The sequence below is a fragment of the Quercus suber genome, unplaced genomic scaffold, assembly GCF_002906115.3.
Source record: "Quercus suber isolate HL8 unplaced genomic scaffold, Cork oak 2.0 scaffold_379, whole genome shotgun sequence".
Lineage (NCBI taxonomy): Eukaryota > Viridiplantae > Streptophyta > Magnoliopsida > Fagales > Fagaceae > Quercus > Quercus suber.
In genome coordinates, this window is record NW_027069831.1 from 196,270 (window position 1) to 212,202 (window position 15,933).

At 30.7% G+C, this 15,933-nt stretch overlaps 1 protein-coding gene across 1 annotated transcript; it reads left to right on the forward strand.

Moving 5' to 3' along the window:
• Positions 1 to 5,693: 5,693 nt before the first annotated feature.
• LOC111987178 (cyclic nucleotide-gated ion channel 1) lies at positions 5,694 to 13,922 on the forward strand. The gene is made up of 4 exons (XM_065760704.1): positions 5,694 to 5,971; positions 8,121 to 8,232; positions 10,944 to 11,219; positions 13,204 to 13,922. Exons 1-4 carry the CDS (start codon positions 5,958 to 5,960, stop codon positions 13,756 to 13,758), a joined length of 957 nt encoding a protein of 318 aa, XP_065616776.1. The 5' UTR covers positions 5,694 to 5,957; the 3' UTR covers positions 13,759 to 13,922.
• Positions 13,923 to 15,933: the final 2,011 nt, after the last annotated feature.

Here is a 15,933-nt window from a genome sequence, read left to right on the forward strand (position 1 = left end):
GGGTGGAGGTGGCTGTGGTTGTGGTTGTGAATGTGGATGTGCGGTGGTTTCCATGGCTGTGGCAGTGGTTGTATGGGTGGTTGTGGTTGCAGCTGTTATTTATTGTATTATTTATATTATTTTAATGTATTGAATACTAAAATAAATTTTTTGGTATTAGTGGTTGTTATAGGTGGTTGTGGTTGTAGCTGTTATTTATTGCATTATTTATATTATTTTAATGTATTAAATGCTAAAATAAATCTCTTGGTATTTTGTAAAGGGAGTTGGTAAATTATTTTTTTTTTCTTTGAAGCTAGATTATTTTTATTTTGGTCCTTGATGTTTTATAAGTTTCATTTTGGCGCTTAAAGTTTCGTTCCGTTTTCAAAATGGTCCATCTCTATTATTAGTCTCACCATTAAGTACAAAATAGGCCCTAACATGTCACCCAGTTAATCAGTGTCAATTGTTCTCCTGACATGTCACCCATTTTTGTGCTACAATAAGCCACGTCAGCACGAAAATCAACACTAATCCAAATTTACATTTCCCTTTGATTTCCTCGGTGGCCAAACATCAAATAATAAACTTCACTATTCAAGCAAAAGTTTATAATTTGATGTTTGAATGACATTTTGTGTGTTATACTATGAGGCCGTTTGGACTCAGCTTTGCTGGGTCCACGTTTTGCGTTTTGCATTTTTTTTTTTTTTTTTTCGGAAAGTGAACAGTAAAATCATATAATTTTACTGTATAAGAGACAAAAAACACTGTTTATGTACTGTTTGGTACTGCTCACGCACTAAAAAATATTAAAAATTGGTCCCATGGTACTATTTACATATTTAAAAATTATTTTGCTACAGTATTTTCAGTTTTCAGTTTTCAGTTTCAGCAACAATAAGTTCAATCCAAACGGACCCTATGTAGTTCTAATGGTTGCATTTTTTGTGTTTTACTCGCACCCTACATAGGATAAAAGTCAATAACTGATTTAATGTTTGCCATGTTTTATCCAGCAATAATCATGACATCGAGTGGCAATTACCCAAGAATGGTGGAGGAGATGCAGTGCAAGAAGCAACAACAACAACAACAACAACAGCAGCATCGAAGACATATATTCTTGACCCAAGGGAGAAGTTCCTTCAAGGGTGGAATGTAGCCTTTGTGTTGTCATGCGTGACTGCAGTAGCACTGGATCCATTGTTCTTTTACCTTCCTGTGATCATTCAAGACAAGAAGTGCATTTGGTTCGACAATAGATTGTGGATCACAGTTCTAGTTTTGCGATCCTTCTTCGATTTCATTTATCTAGTGCATATTATATTGCAATTTCGCACTGGTTTTATAGACAAAAAGCTTCTGAAAAGTGGAAAACCCGAGTTAAATACAAATGCTAGGAAAATAGCTAAGAAGTATTTGTGGCCACGCTTAATATTCGACATTCTAGCTATTCTTCCCATCCCACAGGTAAGGGAGACCTTAGCTTATTGTTACTTAAATCTTGTTGCTGTTTAGGACTTTTTTTCTTTTTTGGGGAGAAATTTTGTGCATGCTATTGTCTTGTTCTATCTAATGATTCGTTTGGTTTTTTTCCTCTTGAAAAAAGAAAAAAAAAATTGGCAATACTCTAGAGGAAAGTTGGATACAGTACAGAACATAATCCTATGCGGCTAAAGATGGGTAGTTTCAAAATTTTGTGTTGAGTATAAATCGTGTGAGTAAAGCCCTTATATTAAATAACAATGACAAAATCAGAGGAGTTAATATAATATAGTTAAGTCCAATCCAATCCCATAAGCTTATAGTGTTCTTATATATTGGAGAATTTGAAGTTAGGTCTCCCCAACATTTTGTATGTATAAACATTTTTTTTTTTTTGGCAACATTAATTAGTTTTCTAGTTAACATAATATTGCACGTATAATGAAGTAATAAACATGTAACATTTATTTTATTTTTATATTAAGAAAAAGTCAAGTATAATATTTGACTTTATACCCAAAAAATTGTCAAAAGTAGGTTTGCAACAAAAAAAGATATAAAGTAACTCCCAGACACCCATTACCACTATTTTCTTTAAATTATCATTGTACTGCACACGGATTTTTTTTCCAATTAACACGAAATTTCTTTTAATCTTTTGTGCAGGTGGTAATTCTGACTATTTTTTCAGAAATGAGAAGCACGAAAACTTCAAATAAAGTGAAACTCTTGAACACTATTGTTCTTTTCCAATATGTGCCAAGGGTATCTCAAATCTACCTATCCTGGAAGAAACTAACAAGAAATGACAAGAAGTTTGATAGAATCATACTGGTCAAAGCGTCATTGAATTTCATACTATACATCCTTGCTGGTCATGTAAGTTTGGTTAAGGAGTAACTTCGTAATCATTAAACTTATATTGGCAAGTTTTGATGTTTATCGATGTTTTGTTGACTTTGATAAGAAATTAGATTTCAAATGAACCAACATACAAAAAAACAATCATTATAGATTCTAAAGATTTCATTTTATTAAGGCCAAAATATATTGTTAGTCCCTACAAAATTTACCAAGTAAGCACTTTAAGTTCCTAAAGTTTTAAATGAGTACCATCAATCCTTAAAGTTTAAGGATGAGTGCCATTGGTCCTTTTATTATGCGTCGTTAGTCTCATTGCCTATATATTAATGGAACAATGACCTGATAATTTTCAATTGATTGACAATGTTTTTATGTTAAAAAATTACACATGACATAACATAAAACACATGACCTAGGGAAGACCAAAATCAAACCCGTTTCAAATTGGTCTTCCCCAAACCAAATTAAGCCCTAACCCACCCCCACCTCCTATGACGGCTTCTTCTCCACTTGAAAATAGAAAGAGGAATTGTACATATGTTTTACCCAATTCTAAAAATGTAATAGAACACAAAGTTCTCTATAGTGAGAGGTCTTGTTGTTGGGTTACTAGTGTGAGTGAAGTTTCACATTGAATAATAATGAAAAGAATGAATATTTAATATAACATAATTGAACCACCGCGCACTCTTGGTGCTATAGTCACTCCACAAATATTAAGCGTTTGTGGGGTATAGGGTGTGGGGTGTGGGGTGTGGGGGGCAAGGACTAGAGTTTAAGTTTTCAAGAGGGAGCTTTACATATATATATAAACTTAGATTATGTTAGAATAGAATTTCTATCTTGTATAAAAAAAAAATATATATAACATAATTGAGCACATATCCATTAAGTTTTGCCTTTTGGGTTAATGTGTTGCTCTATATGTTATATTAATTAGTTAAAGAAGCTCTCCAAGGTATTTATCTTTCCAACACCTGTATCCTTAGTGAGTGAAACTCATTTGATCTTGCATTCCTCAAACGCAAGGATCTTTCCAAATCATGTATAATATAGTGTTCTACTCTATGTACTTGTTTTATTTTTCTTTGCTACTTTTAGGTTCAAACCCATGAGTTATTTGCATGTCACGTTCAAATAGAATGTCTTAGCAAAATGCTTAGGATGCCTTCGTGCCTAATCTATGCAAAATAAGCACCTTATCCAACAATGGTAGATGATCCTGCATAATTTCCTAAGTATTTTTCCACCGGTCCTGAATTTTTAGAACATCTACTTTCGTTGATCAAGAATGATTTATTTCTAATACATATCTTAAAATCTTTCAAAGATATTAATTAGAAGTTTCATCTCTACATAATTCTCTATTTTTCTATATTATTTTTTCTTGTTGCAACAATTAATGTTATTTGGTTTGGACATCTATAGAATTTATTCACGATGTTTAATAATTTTATGGTCTTTTAGGTATTGGGAGCCTTTTGGTATTTCTTCTCTTCTCAACGACTAGCGGCTTGTTGGCACATAGCATGTGAATATCATAATAAGACATGTGGTAGAAGTTCATTTAACTGTGACCAAAATTTTGGAAATCTCTCTTTTATAGATGATATTTGCCCTATAAAGACCGAAAATACAACGTCGTTTAACTTTGGAATATTTCTTGAAGCCCTTCGATCTGGTGTCTTAGATTCCACAGATTTTCCACAAAAACTATTTTACAGTTTCTGGTGGGGCATGCGAAATTTGAGGTATGCACATATGCTATATTATATTCCTTATTAATCTATTTAGATATATTCTTAAATTTGATGGTTGCAAATATTAGGACTAAAATATATATATATATGATTTAGAATTTAAATAATTAGACTCTTCAATTTTTGCACCTAATAATTTATTTGCCACAAAAATTAGTAACTTAGATAAACATGTGGCAAAAAATTGAATTCTAATTGAAATCTAATTTAGAATTTAATTGATTTTGGATTCTTTGGTTTTTACACTCAATAACTAGAGTCTATAATCTACATTTTCAAATGAGAGCATGTCACTATATCTATATCCATAATATCTCTACTAGGCTCCAGAATAAATTATCCAATCACTGTATATAAAAAACAATTATAAGTTATCTTTCAGTAAGAATATCAAAACAAACAAAGCAAACTTATTCGTTTGCACTTAAAATGTACTGTAATATGTAAAAGGAACCTAAGAAAGGAGAATAAGAATGATATTTTTATCTTAATGTCACAAAAGCCGGTACCGGGCGTACCGGCCGGTATAGAAAAAAGTTTTTTTTTTTTTTTTTTTTAAGTTTTGTAATTTTTGAATTTTTGTTAGGGTAGAATGATAACTTATTTGCATTAACTTATTAGTATTATTTGTTTTCTTAGAATGCAATGGTAACTTTTAAACTTTCTATTTTTTATATTGTGTGTGTGTGTGTGTGTGTTTTTTTTTTTCTTTTAATTGATACTAAAGTCTAAAATTATGAATAATTAGTTTTGAATTGAGGAAATATTTTATGGTAAACTTTTATATTTATTATAATATATATACACACACATACATATATATATATTTATTTAAAAATATAAAAAATAGCGATAAACCCGAAACGGTACACCGGTATTGACCGGTATCCGAAATATACCGTACCACTGGGCAAACCGGTACAACTTCCGGTACGGTATTGACTCCCTTGGTTAGAATAGAATTTCTATCTTGTATAAAAAAAAAAATATATAACATAATTGAGCACATATCCATTAGGTTTTGCCTTTTGGGTTAATGTGTTGCTCTATATGTTATATTAATTAGTTAAAGAAGCTCTCCAAGGTATTTATCTTTCCAACACTTGTATCCTTAGTGAGTGAAACTCATTTGATCTTGCATTCCTCAGACGCAAGGATCTTTCCAAATCATGTATAATATAGTGTTCTACTCTATGTACTTGTTTTATTTTTCTTTGCTACTTTTAGGTTCAAACCCATGAGTTATTTGCATGTCACGTTCAAATAGAATGTCTTAGCAAAATGCTTAGGATGCCTTCGTGCCTAATCCATGCAAAATAAGCACCTTATCCAACAATGGTAGATGATCCTGCATAATTTCCTAGGTATTTTTCCACCGGTCCTGAATTTTTAGAACATCTACTTTCGTTGATCGAGAATGATTTATTTCTAATACATATCTTAAAATCTTTCAAAGATATTAATTAGAAGTTTCATCTCTACATAATTCTCTATTTCTCTATATTATTTTTTCTTGTTGCAACAATTAATGTTATTTGGTTTGGACATCTATAGAATTTATTCACGATGTTTAATAATTTTATGGTCTTTTAGGTATTGGGAGCCTTTTGGTATTTCTTCTCTTCTCAACGACTAGCGGCTTGTTGGCACATAGCATGTGAAAATCATAATAAGACATGTGGTAGAAGTTCATTTAACTGTGACCAAAATTTTGGAAATCTCTCTTTTATAGATGATATTTGCCCTATAAAGACCGAAAATACAACGTCGTTTAACTTTGGAATATTTCTTGAAGCCCTTCGATCTGGTGTCTTAGATTCCACAGATTTTCCACAAAAACTATTTTACAGTTTCTGGTGGGGCATGCGAAATTTGAGGTATGCACATATGCTATATTATATTCCTTATTAATCTATTTAGATATATTCTTAAATTTGATGGTTGCAAATATTAGGACTAAAATATATATATATATGATTTAGAATTTAAATAATTAGACTCTTCAATTTTTGCACCTAATAATTTATTTGCCACAAAAATTAGTAACTTAGATAAACATGTGGCAAAAAATTGAATTCTAATTGAAATCTAATTTAGAATTTAATTGATTTTGGATTCTTTGGTTTTTACACTCAATAACTAGAGTCTATAATCTACATTTTCAAATGAGAGCATGTCACTATATCTATATCCATAATATCTCTACTAGGCTCCAGAATAAATTATCCAATCACTGTATATAAAAAACAATTATAAGTTATCTTTCAGTAAGAATATCAAAACAAACAAAGCAAACTTATTCGTTTGCACTTAAAATGTACTGTAATATGTAAAAGGAACCTAAGAAAGGAGAATAAGAATGATATTTTTATCTTAATGTCACAAAGGTGATTTAAAGAACTAATTTCCTGATAGTCATTCAAAATTTGCAACATAACCACCTAAAAACACAAAATAAATCCTTAAAACAACAACCCTTCTGTGGATTTACTAGGACAGCACAAAATCATATAACAAAATTATAAATTGTACAAGGCGAGAGGAGTAGAATAACAAAAATATTCAACTATAAATGAAGTTGTGCGTTATACAACTATAAATGAACTTTTGCTCTATATATATGCCTTTGTGTGGCAGATTGTATAAGAAAGAGGGAAAGAGAAAAACAGTCTCCTTTGCTGTTAATGTACTGTGCATGTTTTCCTTGATTTCCACGATAAATCAGTTTCAATTTTCCTAGTCCTACATTTATTTTATCCCTTTATTTATTTATTTTATGCTTTATGACTTGTACTCTTATCTCACAAAAGTAGCATCTGCAAGTACTCTTCTCTCACATAATCTTTTGCTTCTAAGTTTAGTTGTAGTGGAACTCAACAATACCGATATCAAGTTCCACTTTATTTTTAAAAATATAATTTGCAAAGAACTCAATAGTTCAACTTGAAAAAAAAAAATTGTACAGAATACAATTTTTCTAATATCAAGTTTCACATGGCAATTTTTATTCATAAAAGCCACATCAGCACTTGCCACCATGGCAAAACACACATGGAATTCAATATTGGTAATATTGAGTTCTACACAGAACTCGATTTTTAAACTATCAAATTCCAAAAGGGTGGTATTTTGCCAAATAGTTTGGAAATAATGCTATTTTGCTAAGTTTTTCAAAAATAAGTGGTATTTCACCACTTTGCCTCTCTGATTCTTTGATGGGAGTGGACCTTGTTTGTGGAGTTGTGGTTATAATAGAGAAAGAAAGAGCCAATAGAGTGGAATGGGTCGAAGGAGCCTTTCATTCTTGGTTTTATCATTGTTGTTTTTGTTCATATCAATCGTAAGGGTCAGATTTGTTTTGATGCCAAACCTAGTCACTAGTCTTCATCAGATTCGGTGTTGCACTCTTGAGGACTTTGGATTCTTTGGGGAAGAACACATTCATATTGTTCTTCCGAAATTATATTCAAAAGAAAAAAAAATCTAATTATTTTATTTAATTAGATTTTAGGATTTATTTAAATTATTTTAAAGATTTTTTAAAGTTATTTTATTACATGTAATAAATAATCCCCATGTCACAATTTAATTGGGATGACTAATACATGTCATAAGCTGATATGGCATTTAACAGACACATTAGCAAAAAAAGTGACAAAGGGTTAACAATCCAAACAACATAGAACATTAAGGGGCACAATTAAAATTCTAAAACTTTAGAGTATAAAATCCAAATATTTCAAATTTTAAGGGTATGTTTTGCGTTTTACCCAAAAAAAAAAGAAATAGCAGCATGTGATAGAATTCGAGTTCAATATTAGTCTTCAATTTTGTTTTCTTCTTTTAGGCATGTGATTATGGTTTCTTTCTATTCATTTTTCTTTTCATTGAGAAATTTTCTCGTTAATGTAAGAGGATTGAATTATCCATTTCCCCAAAAAATTTTGCAGTCTGATTTTATTCATTGTCGTTGTTATAAATTTTTAACATTAATTATCATACATTATAGTTGTTCCATTTTTGGAGTTCCCTTGGTCAAAACCTCCAAACAAGTAACTATATATGGGAAAATTGCTTTGCACTTTGTATTTCCATCTTTGGCGTGATACTATTTCTATATTTCTTGGGAAATTTGCAGGTGAGTACCCAATTCTCTTTTCTCTTCTATTCTTTTTCTTTCTGAAAATTTTTAAGTCTCCTAGTTATGTGTGAAATTATGGGAAAAATGCTCGTACATCCCCTGAACTTTGAACTAGTGGTCAAAACACCTCCTAAACTTTTTTATTGACCAGTTTACTCCCTAAACTATACACATCTGCCAAATTATTACCTCAATTAGTTTCATGTTAAAACACTAACAGAATAAGAGCATGTGAGAATCATGTGAACTTCAAAAATTAGCTAAATTACTGTTTACACGATAGGAATTTAAAATTTTTATGGTGTAAAGGAGAGACTGGCCGGCAGAGAAGAGAGAGAGAGAGAGAGAGAGAGGCAGTAGATCCATCAGAGGAAAATTTTGAATCTTAGTTCCAACATAGATCGGACAACAAATACCTTACCATACCCAGGAAAAAAGCTAGCAGAGAAAGACTTGCCGAATTTTTTGCAGTTTCTTTTTTCAAATTGCTGGCATGGGGATTTTTCTAGGCAAGTTGTGTTGTTGCACAGCTGGGCCTCTCTTTGTAAACTTGTTTCTCTCTATAAACTCTTTTTTGTCTTTAAAAGAAGTTCTTAGATCTAGCTAAGAATGTATAAATGAAATCCATATATATTATCTTGTAAATTGCTTTATTCTTCTATGTTCATGAACAAATGAGTTAGTGAGACAAACAAATCAATTAAACAAAACCAAATTTGTGAAAGATAATCCAGCCAAAACCTCTCCATAGCTTTCATCTCTTCCAAGCGTAAACCAGCAATGAAAACCTAGATGGGCCACCCAATTCACTCTTCTCTGTGCGGGCCCACTCCCCATTATAGAGATTTCCTCAAGAAGACCCTGCTGAAGACCACATAGAAACTGAAGGTGATGACAAACTCTTCCTCATCATCTTTCTCCATTCAATCCCACTCATAGAAGAAAATGATATTTTCTTATGCTTCTACTCTCTCTCTCTCCTCTGCGGTCAGTCTCTTCTTTTTATGATTTAGTTAGTTTTTAAAGGTAACATGCTTCTCACGTGCTCTTATTTCGTTAGTGTTTTAAAGTGAAACTAACTGAAGTATTAATTTGGTAAGTGTGTATAATTTAGGAAGTAAATTGGCCAATAAAAAAGTTCAGGGGGTGTTTTGGCTACTAATTCAAAATTGAAGGAGTGTATGGGCATTTTTCCGTGAAATTATTTAGTACATTCAATATATTACATTTTCCTCTCATATAAAAATAAGCTTCATATATGGATCCATCCACAAGATTCATGTTTATGTGAGAGAAATTTGTTATACACTAGATGTAGATGCACATAATGAAGACGAGAGAGTGATTTGTAGATAGGAACTAGGAAGTATGACACATCATTATTATTAATAATAATAAATTCTTGAACGAAAAACATATGAGTTTGGAAATTCGATTATACATGAGAAAATTGTTAGACATCCCATGATGCCCATCCTTTTTTACTGACTCGTGTTGACCAATAAGTAGGAAAAAAAAAAAAAAAAAAACATTAACTTCTAGTTTTCAAGGTAAGTGTTCCATCATGATATGTTTACATAAAAAATGATGCAAACAGGCAACGTTTTAAGAAACCAAGGTTTATCAATATGTGAGCGTCAGGATGTACTCGAAATCCCATTCTAACCTAAGATAACCAAGTGTCTATTTCACCTAGATTAGAAGAAATTCGGCCCATTTCTTGGTGAGGGTAAGGGTTCAATTTATTGAGCATATCACCCTTGGTTGTAAAGAGGCAAGAAGAAATTTTCACAACGAAAATTCACAAACAGGCAACGTTTTAAGAAACCAAGGTTTATCAATATGTGAGCGTCAGGATGTACTCGAAATCCCATTCTAACCTAAGATAACCAAGTGTCTATTTCACCTAGATTAGAAGAAATTCGGCCCATTTCTTGGTGAGGGTAAGGGTTCAATTTATTGAGCATATCACCCTTGGTTGTAAAGAGGCAAGAAGAAATTTTCACAACGAAAATTCGGCAAAGTTTCATCTTATTTTCAAAGTAAAAATCTAGTAGAGTTCCACATTTTACACGTTTAACATGCAACAACAGCATTACGTTTATGGTGTACCAAGGTGAACCACAGTGTCTCGTGTATGTGAGACTTTACGTTATGATATTCACGTTACGATATCATAGGTTCCTTGGGTCATTTTGGTCACTTTTGTGTATTTGTAGAAAACTACCTACCTAAAATGTCAAAAACACCCTTAGGAGCCATATTTAGAATTTTTTTTGTTATGTTTTCTGCATTATAAGCTAGATTGGTTTTTGTGTGTGTGTGTGTGTGTGTTGCTCAATGAAGTTGTGTGTTGAAGTTGAACAATGAGATGTATAATTGTAAAATGTAAACTACTATAATTAATTTTAAAGATTAACTTCTATAAAGATGTGGTGTAAAACTCAAGTTTTATTCCTCTAATCCCAACATGTCAAGTCATCATATTACATATTAAAGAATAGGTAGAACTATACTCAATCAATTCTAATACTCATTTAAAAATCTAACTTAACTGTAAATTTATTGAGATGTTATTATGTCATATTTTATTAAATGGTGTAAAATATAAATTTTACACCTTACCCTTACCGAATTCGAACTCTTAATCTTAATGCCTATAGATGGTAAGATTTGGTGAGTTGAACTAACGAGTAGAAGTGGGACAGATGTACATGCAGTGGACAACATCAAAATCAATAAAAAAGTGGGAAAAGAAACGCATGAAGATGAAGTCGAGTAAACTACAAAAGCAACAAAAAAACCTTAAGTCGTGGATATCCAAACATGAATTTCGTGGTACAACAAAGGACAATATTAATAACTACATAGGTCAGAGATATGAAGCAGACGAAGACGTTTATGTCGAGACCCTTATCCCTGATCTTCCTTCTGAACTTCAAAGCGAGGTCAAGCGCCATATCTGCTTAGATCTACTAAAGAATGTGAGTTTCATTACCTTTATAATTTATAAATTTGGTAAATAACTTTTTTTCCAATGCATAATTAATGACTAAGAAATGTACTTTAAATTTCATTAAAAAAAAAAAGGAAAAAAAAAAAAAAGAGTAGTATAAATGAATCCCAACTTGTTGAGATAAAGAATACTTCTTTTTTCTTTTTAGAATGAAATAGAAAACATTTTGAAGAGGCTTTAATTAATTAGTTAATATAATATACAAAGAATATTACTTAACCCAAAAACGAAAGCTCAAGCCCAATTATATTAAACACTCACTATTGTCTTTATTATTTAATGTTTGACTTCACAAACAGAGGCATGTATACCCAATACAACTAATTTATGTAATTTGTTATTTGTATGCTTGTTATGTAATTAAATATAGTCTTGAATAACAGTTAGAAACAAGTATTTATTAGCTTTAATGTATTATTCATAGAATGAATTATTTATAAAATTAATAATAAAATCCTAATATATCCATCTAATGAGTAATAAAATATCATTTGAGAATTAAATAAAAATGTTAAATAGATAGATTTTAGAATTTATTAAGTGTACATGAGAACGGTCGTGGCTACGTGTGGTCAGACTATTGGAAAATAGAAATTCTAGTAGAATCGATTCTAACAAAATGAATTTTGGCAAAATACATTGTTTAGAGATATATAATTTTCAATTATGTTGAATTTTATGAAAAAATAATTATGCCGATTGGAATTGCATTCGATTATGTTTTTGGGAATATACTTTTCATCAAATAATAATTTATTATTAAAATATTCTACAACTAATAATTTTAGTAAATAATAACCCAAAAAAAAAAAAAGTTAAACACTAAAGACGATATAATTAGATCTATGAAAAAAAAAAATTTAATTTGATTATTTGTACAAATACCAGAACAAAAATATATATACGCAGCAATTTCCCTAAAATCTTTATAAATTTTCATAATTTCTATGATTTCTCTACAATTATCCACAATTTCTTAAAATTTTATAGATTTATGTACAAACAATTTTCCACAAAGTGGGCTTGCAGCATAGACGGCAGTGGGTGGCTATGGCTTGTGAGTTCTGTTATATATATAGATACAATACAAGTTTAAGCTAATATAATAAAACTCGGGTCTTAAACACTGTGCTTATGTCAAATGGATATAAATATTACATATGAGAAGCTTTTATCTTGTAATTTATTATAAATGTAGTAAAATTATTAAGATAATTTGCTGTACATGAAACTGTATTACCAAAGTACTTACCTAGAAGTTTGAAATAATACTCTAGCTAAAATTTTATTACCAAAATTCCTACGAAATTTAGAAGAAAGTTTTTTAATTTTTTTTAATTTTTTTTAATTTACCGTAATCGTAGGTATCGATATATAGTTAGTTACATGCCTAAAAAAAATTACTTGATGTTACATAATGTGTTTCCGCATGCAATCTAAAAAAGTACTTGTCTATTTTTTTTTTAAGATCAATGATATTATTTAAAACATTTCTTTAATTTTTAAGAGATTTGTAACTTAACTCCTAATGCTTCCAACAGAGACATCAAGGATTTGAATTCATTCTCTCCCGTTATAACTTATAACAATCAAACTATTTATTAAAAAATCATTTCTTTAATTCCTGATGCTTCCAACAAAGACATCAAGGATTTGAATTCATTCTCCCCCGTTATAACTTATAACTATCAAACTATTTATTAAAAAATCATTTCTTTAATTAATTTACATATGTTTCTTTAATTAATATTTGAATTATATTATATTACTCAAATCATTTATTAAATTAATATACATATGTTTCTTTAATTAATTAATGCATTAAATGCTTATATTGCTAGTCTAATATGATTAAAGGTTAATTAGTTTTATGGTATTTTCAACTTGAGCATCTCTTTTTATGGTTATGAACTACATTTGTACTTTAACTTATATTTGTTTTTCTTGATCAGCTGGCTATCATGAAAGACAGTGGATTGGCTAAGCATGAACCACTATTGCTTAAAATCTGCGACTCTCTAAAACCAGTGTTCTTCAATGAGCACCACTACATTGTTAGGGAGGGAGACCCAATTGATGCAGTATTCTTGATTACAGAAGGGATTGTATGGACTTGTACAAGCAACAATGGTGAAGGATCTGGCCCTCGACATGCTGAGCGTCTTGAAAAAGGTCAGTACTTTGGAGGAAAACTTCTTGAATGGGTTTTGACACCTACCTCTGACGACATGTACAACCTATCAAAACTCCCTGTTTCTTCAAAAACCCTGAAAACACACACAAAAGTGGAAGCCTTTGCTCTAATGGCCCATGACTTGAAACAAATATGGCATTCCAAGTTGTCAAGATTAGGCCAAGAGCAGTTGCAGTCCAAGGCAGCTGCTCGTGTACAGCGAATCTGGCGCCGCAATCACCCGAAGACGGATGATAGCAATAGCATTGGTGGTGGTTCAAGAAAACTTCAGAAACCAGCAAAGCCAGTCAGTACTGTTGTTACAAAGCAATAGTTTGTTTTCATGTCTTTGTAGTATTAAGTTAGTTTTTATAGTCATACGATTGCTACTTGTTTGGATTTTGAAAATGATAATGGTAGAATTAGAAAAAGAATAATGTGTGAAACCATAAATTGTCTAGGGTAACATTTTTAAATTCAAATAGGATTTTGCCTAAAGTCTTATGTTTACACCTTTTAATTATTTTAGTTTGTAAGTTATAACTGATGTTGTATACATCCCATTTTGTTCTATATGGCCTATATATACTCGAAGTCTCCGATCCTAATGACGAGAAATTAAATTACTAGCAAAATTATTAGTATTGTGTATGAAGCTCAATGACCAAAAACAAATACCCCAAGTTTTAACCCAAAATTCCATTTCTAACCCATTTTTGCAAATGGCTTAGCAAAGATGCTTATGCACCAAAGTTGTGGCATATGCATCTTTGTGACAAAAGCCTAAAGCCACTTCACTTTTATTTTGGTGGGATCTTCTAGTCAATCAGCCTAGCCAAATGGCCGGCCAAAATGTCCCACCAAACCCTAGAGCCTAACAAACTCTATAAATACCCTCACTTCCCACTTTTTACTTGCATAGCGAAGTTTTGCCAAATCATTTCATAATACTTTTAAGTTTCAAAGTGTGTAAGACCAGTTTTTATAAGAACATGATTGCGTCTTCTGACCTTTAGTAGCTAGAAAGCTAAAAATTTTCTCATGATTTCTCAATTAAACTCACTATTTTTATGACCATTTAGCCATCATTTCATCAGTTTTAAGTTTCTCCACCAAAATACCAAAACAATCTGACATTTTGTTCAAGATGTTGATTCACAAAAATAGTTGCAGTAGTTCATTTCAACCATTAGACTGGTCATTTACATCCATGTAAGGTGGTAAAAGAGTGAGGTATGGATCTTTTTGCATGACCCATATTTCTCCTCCTTGATGATGATGATTATTATTATTATTATTATTTATTTAAGTAATTTATTTAATTTATTTTCATTTTATATTTTTATGTTTTGTTATTAGTATGATGTGTGATGTATATTTTTATGTTATTTTTTATTTTTTTTTATATGTTTTGTTATTAATATAATGCCTGGTATATTTTTATGTTCTTTTTTTACATTCTTTTTTATATTTTGTTATTAATATAATGCATGATGTATGATAATTTAAATGATAACATATTGTTTACTTATGTTTTAATTTCATTTTTTAGTTTTTAGAAATAATATGAATCTGGAAATCTAGTTGAAGCCCAGTTACATATTCCGACATAATGATACATTACATATGCATTTTTTGACAGAACTTAGATTTTCCCAATTAAATCCCCGAGATATGAGAGGCCATTACTTTAAATTCGTGATTGAGCTAAATTATGTTTTCTAAATATAATTTTGCTAATAGCTTGGTAATTTTATAAAATATAAATAAATAAATGATAGACATTTTGTTTATTAAAAGATTAAAAAAGAAAAAAAACTATTTAAAACCCTTGCAAAAAAATTATTAGGTTTTGACAGTAAAGAGATTAAATATTTTTTGAATTCTTTGATTCTTTTTTAAATTTTTTTATTTTTATTTTTGTCTTTAAAGTTAAAATTTTTATTAAAAAGAAAAAAAAAACATTAAAAAGCCTATAAATAGCCCATTCAGCCTAACTTGGTAACCCAATCCACTAAAAATAAAATGAGCATTGCCCATAAGCAGAGCTATAGGTTAAGATTTTTTCTTTCAACCCGGCCCAACCTTGCCTATTGACTAGTCAACGGCTCTCTTGACCCGCCCAATAGGTATATGGGCCAAGTAAAAACAGGTCAGGCCAGCCTATCGATGACAATTATTAACAGCAAATCATTCCAAGCCTTCAAATCGTAACATCAACAGTACTGAATTTTGTCAAGGAATGGAGGCCAAAATGGCCAAATACCACAATTTTTTGAAATTTTTACAAAAAATCAATGTTTCGGAAATAAATGGCAATCTACCACTTTTTCTAGTACTCGAGTTTGGTGAACTCGAGTACCCTATTTTATAGTTCCACTGGCTGCTAAGCTGGAAATTGGCGATTAAAAAAAATAAAGTGGACTCGAGCTTGGTAAACTCGAGTACCATGCAACACAATACTCGAATATACCAGCTCGAGTACCTTTATAAAAAAAAAAATACAGAA

Excerpts from the sequence above, each read along its gene's own strand:
- LOC111987178 (XM_065760704.1), top strand. Across the intron at positions 8,233-10,943 it reads ATTTCTTGGGAAATTTGCAG|ATGTACATGCAGTGGACAAC; the intron begins GTGAGTACCCAA and ends GAAGTGGGACAG. Across the intron at positions 11,220-13,203 it reads GCTTAGATCTACTAAAGAAT|CTGGCTATCATGAAAGACAG; the intron begins GTGAGTTTCATT and ends TTTCTTGATCAG.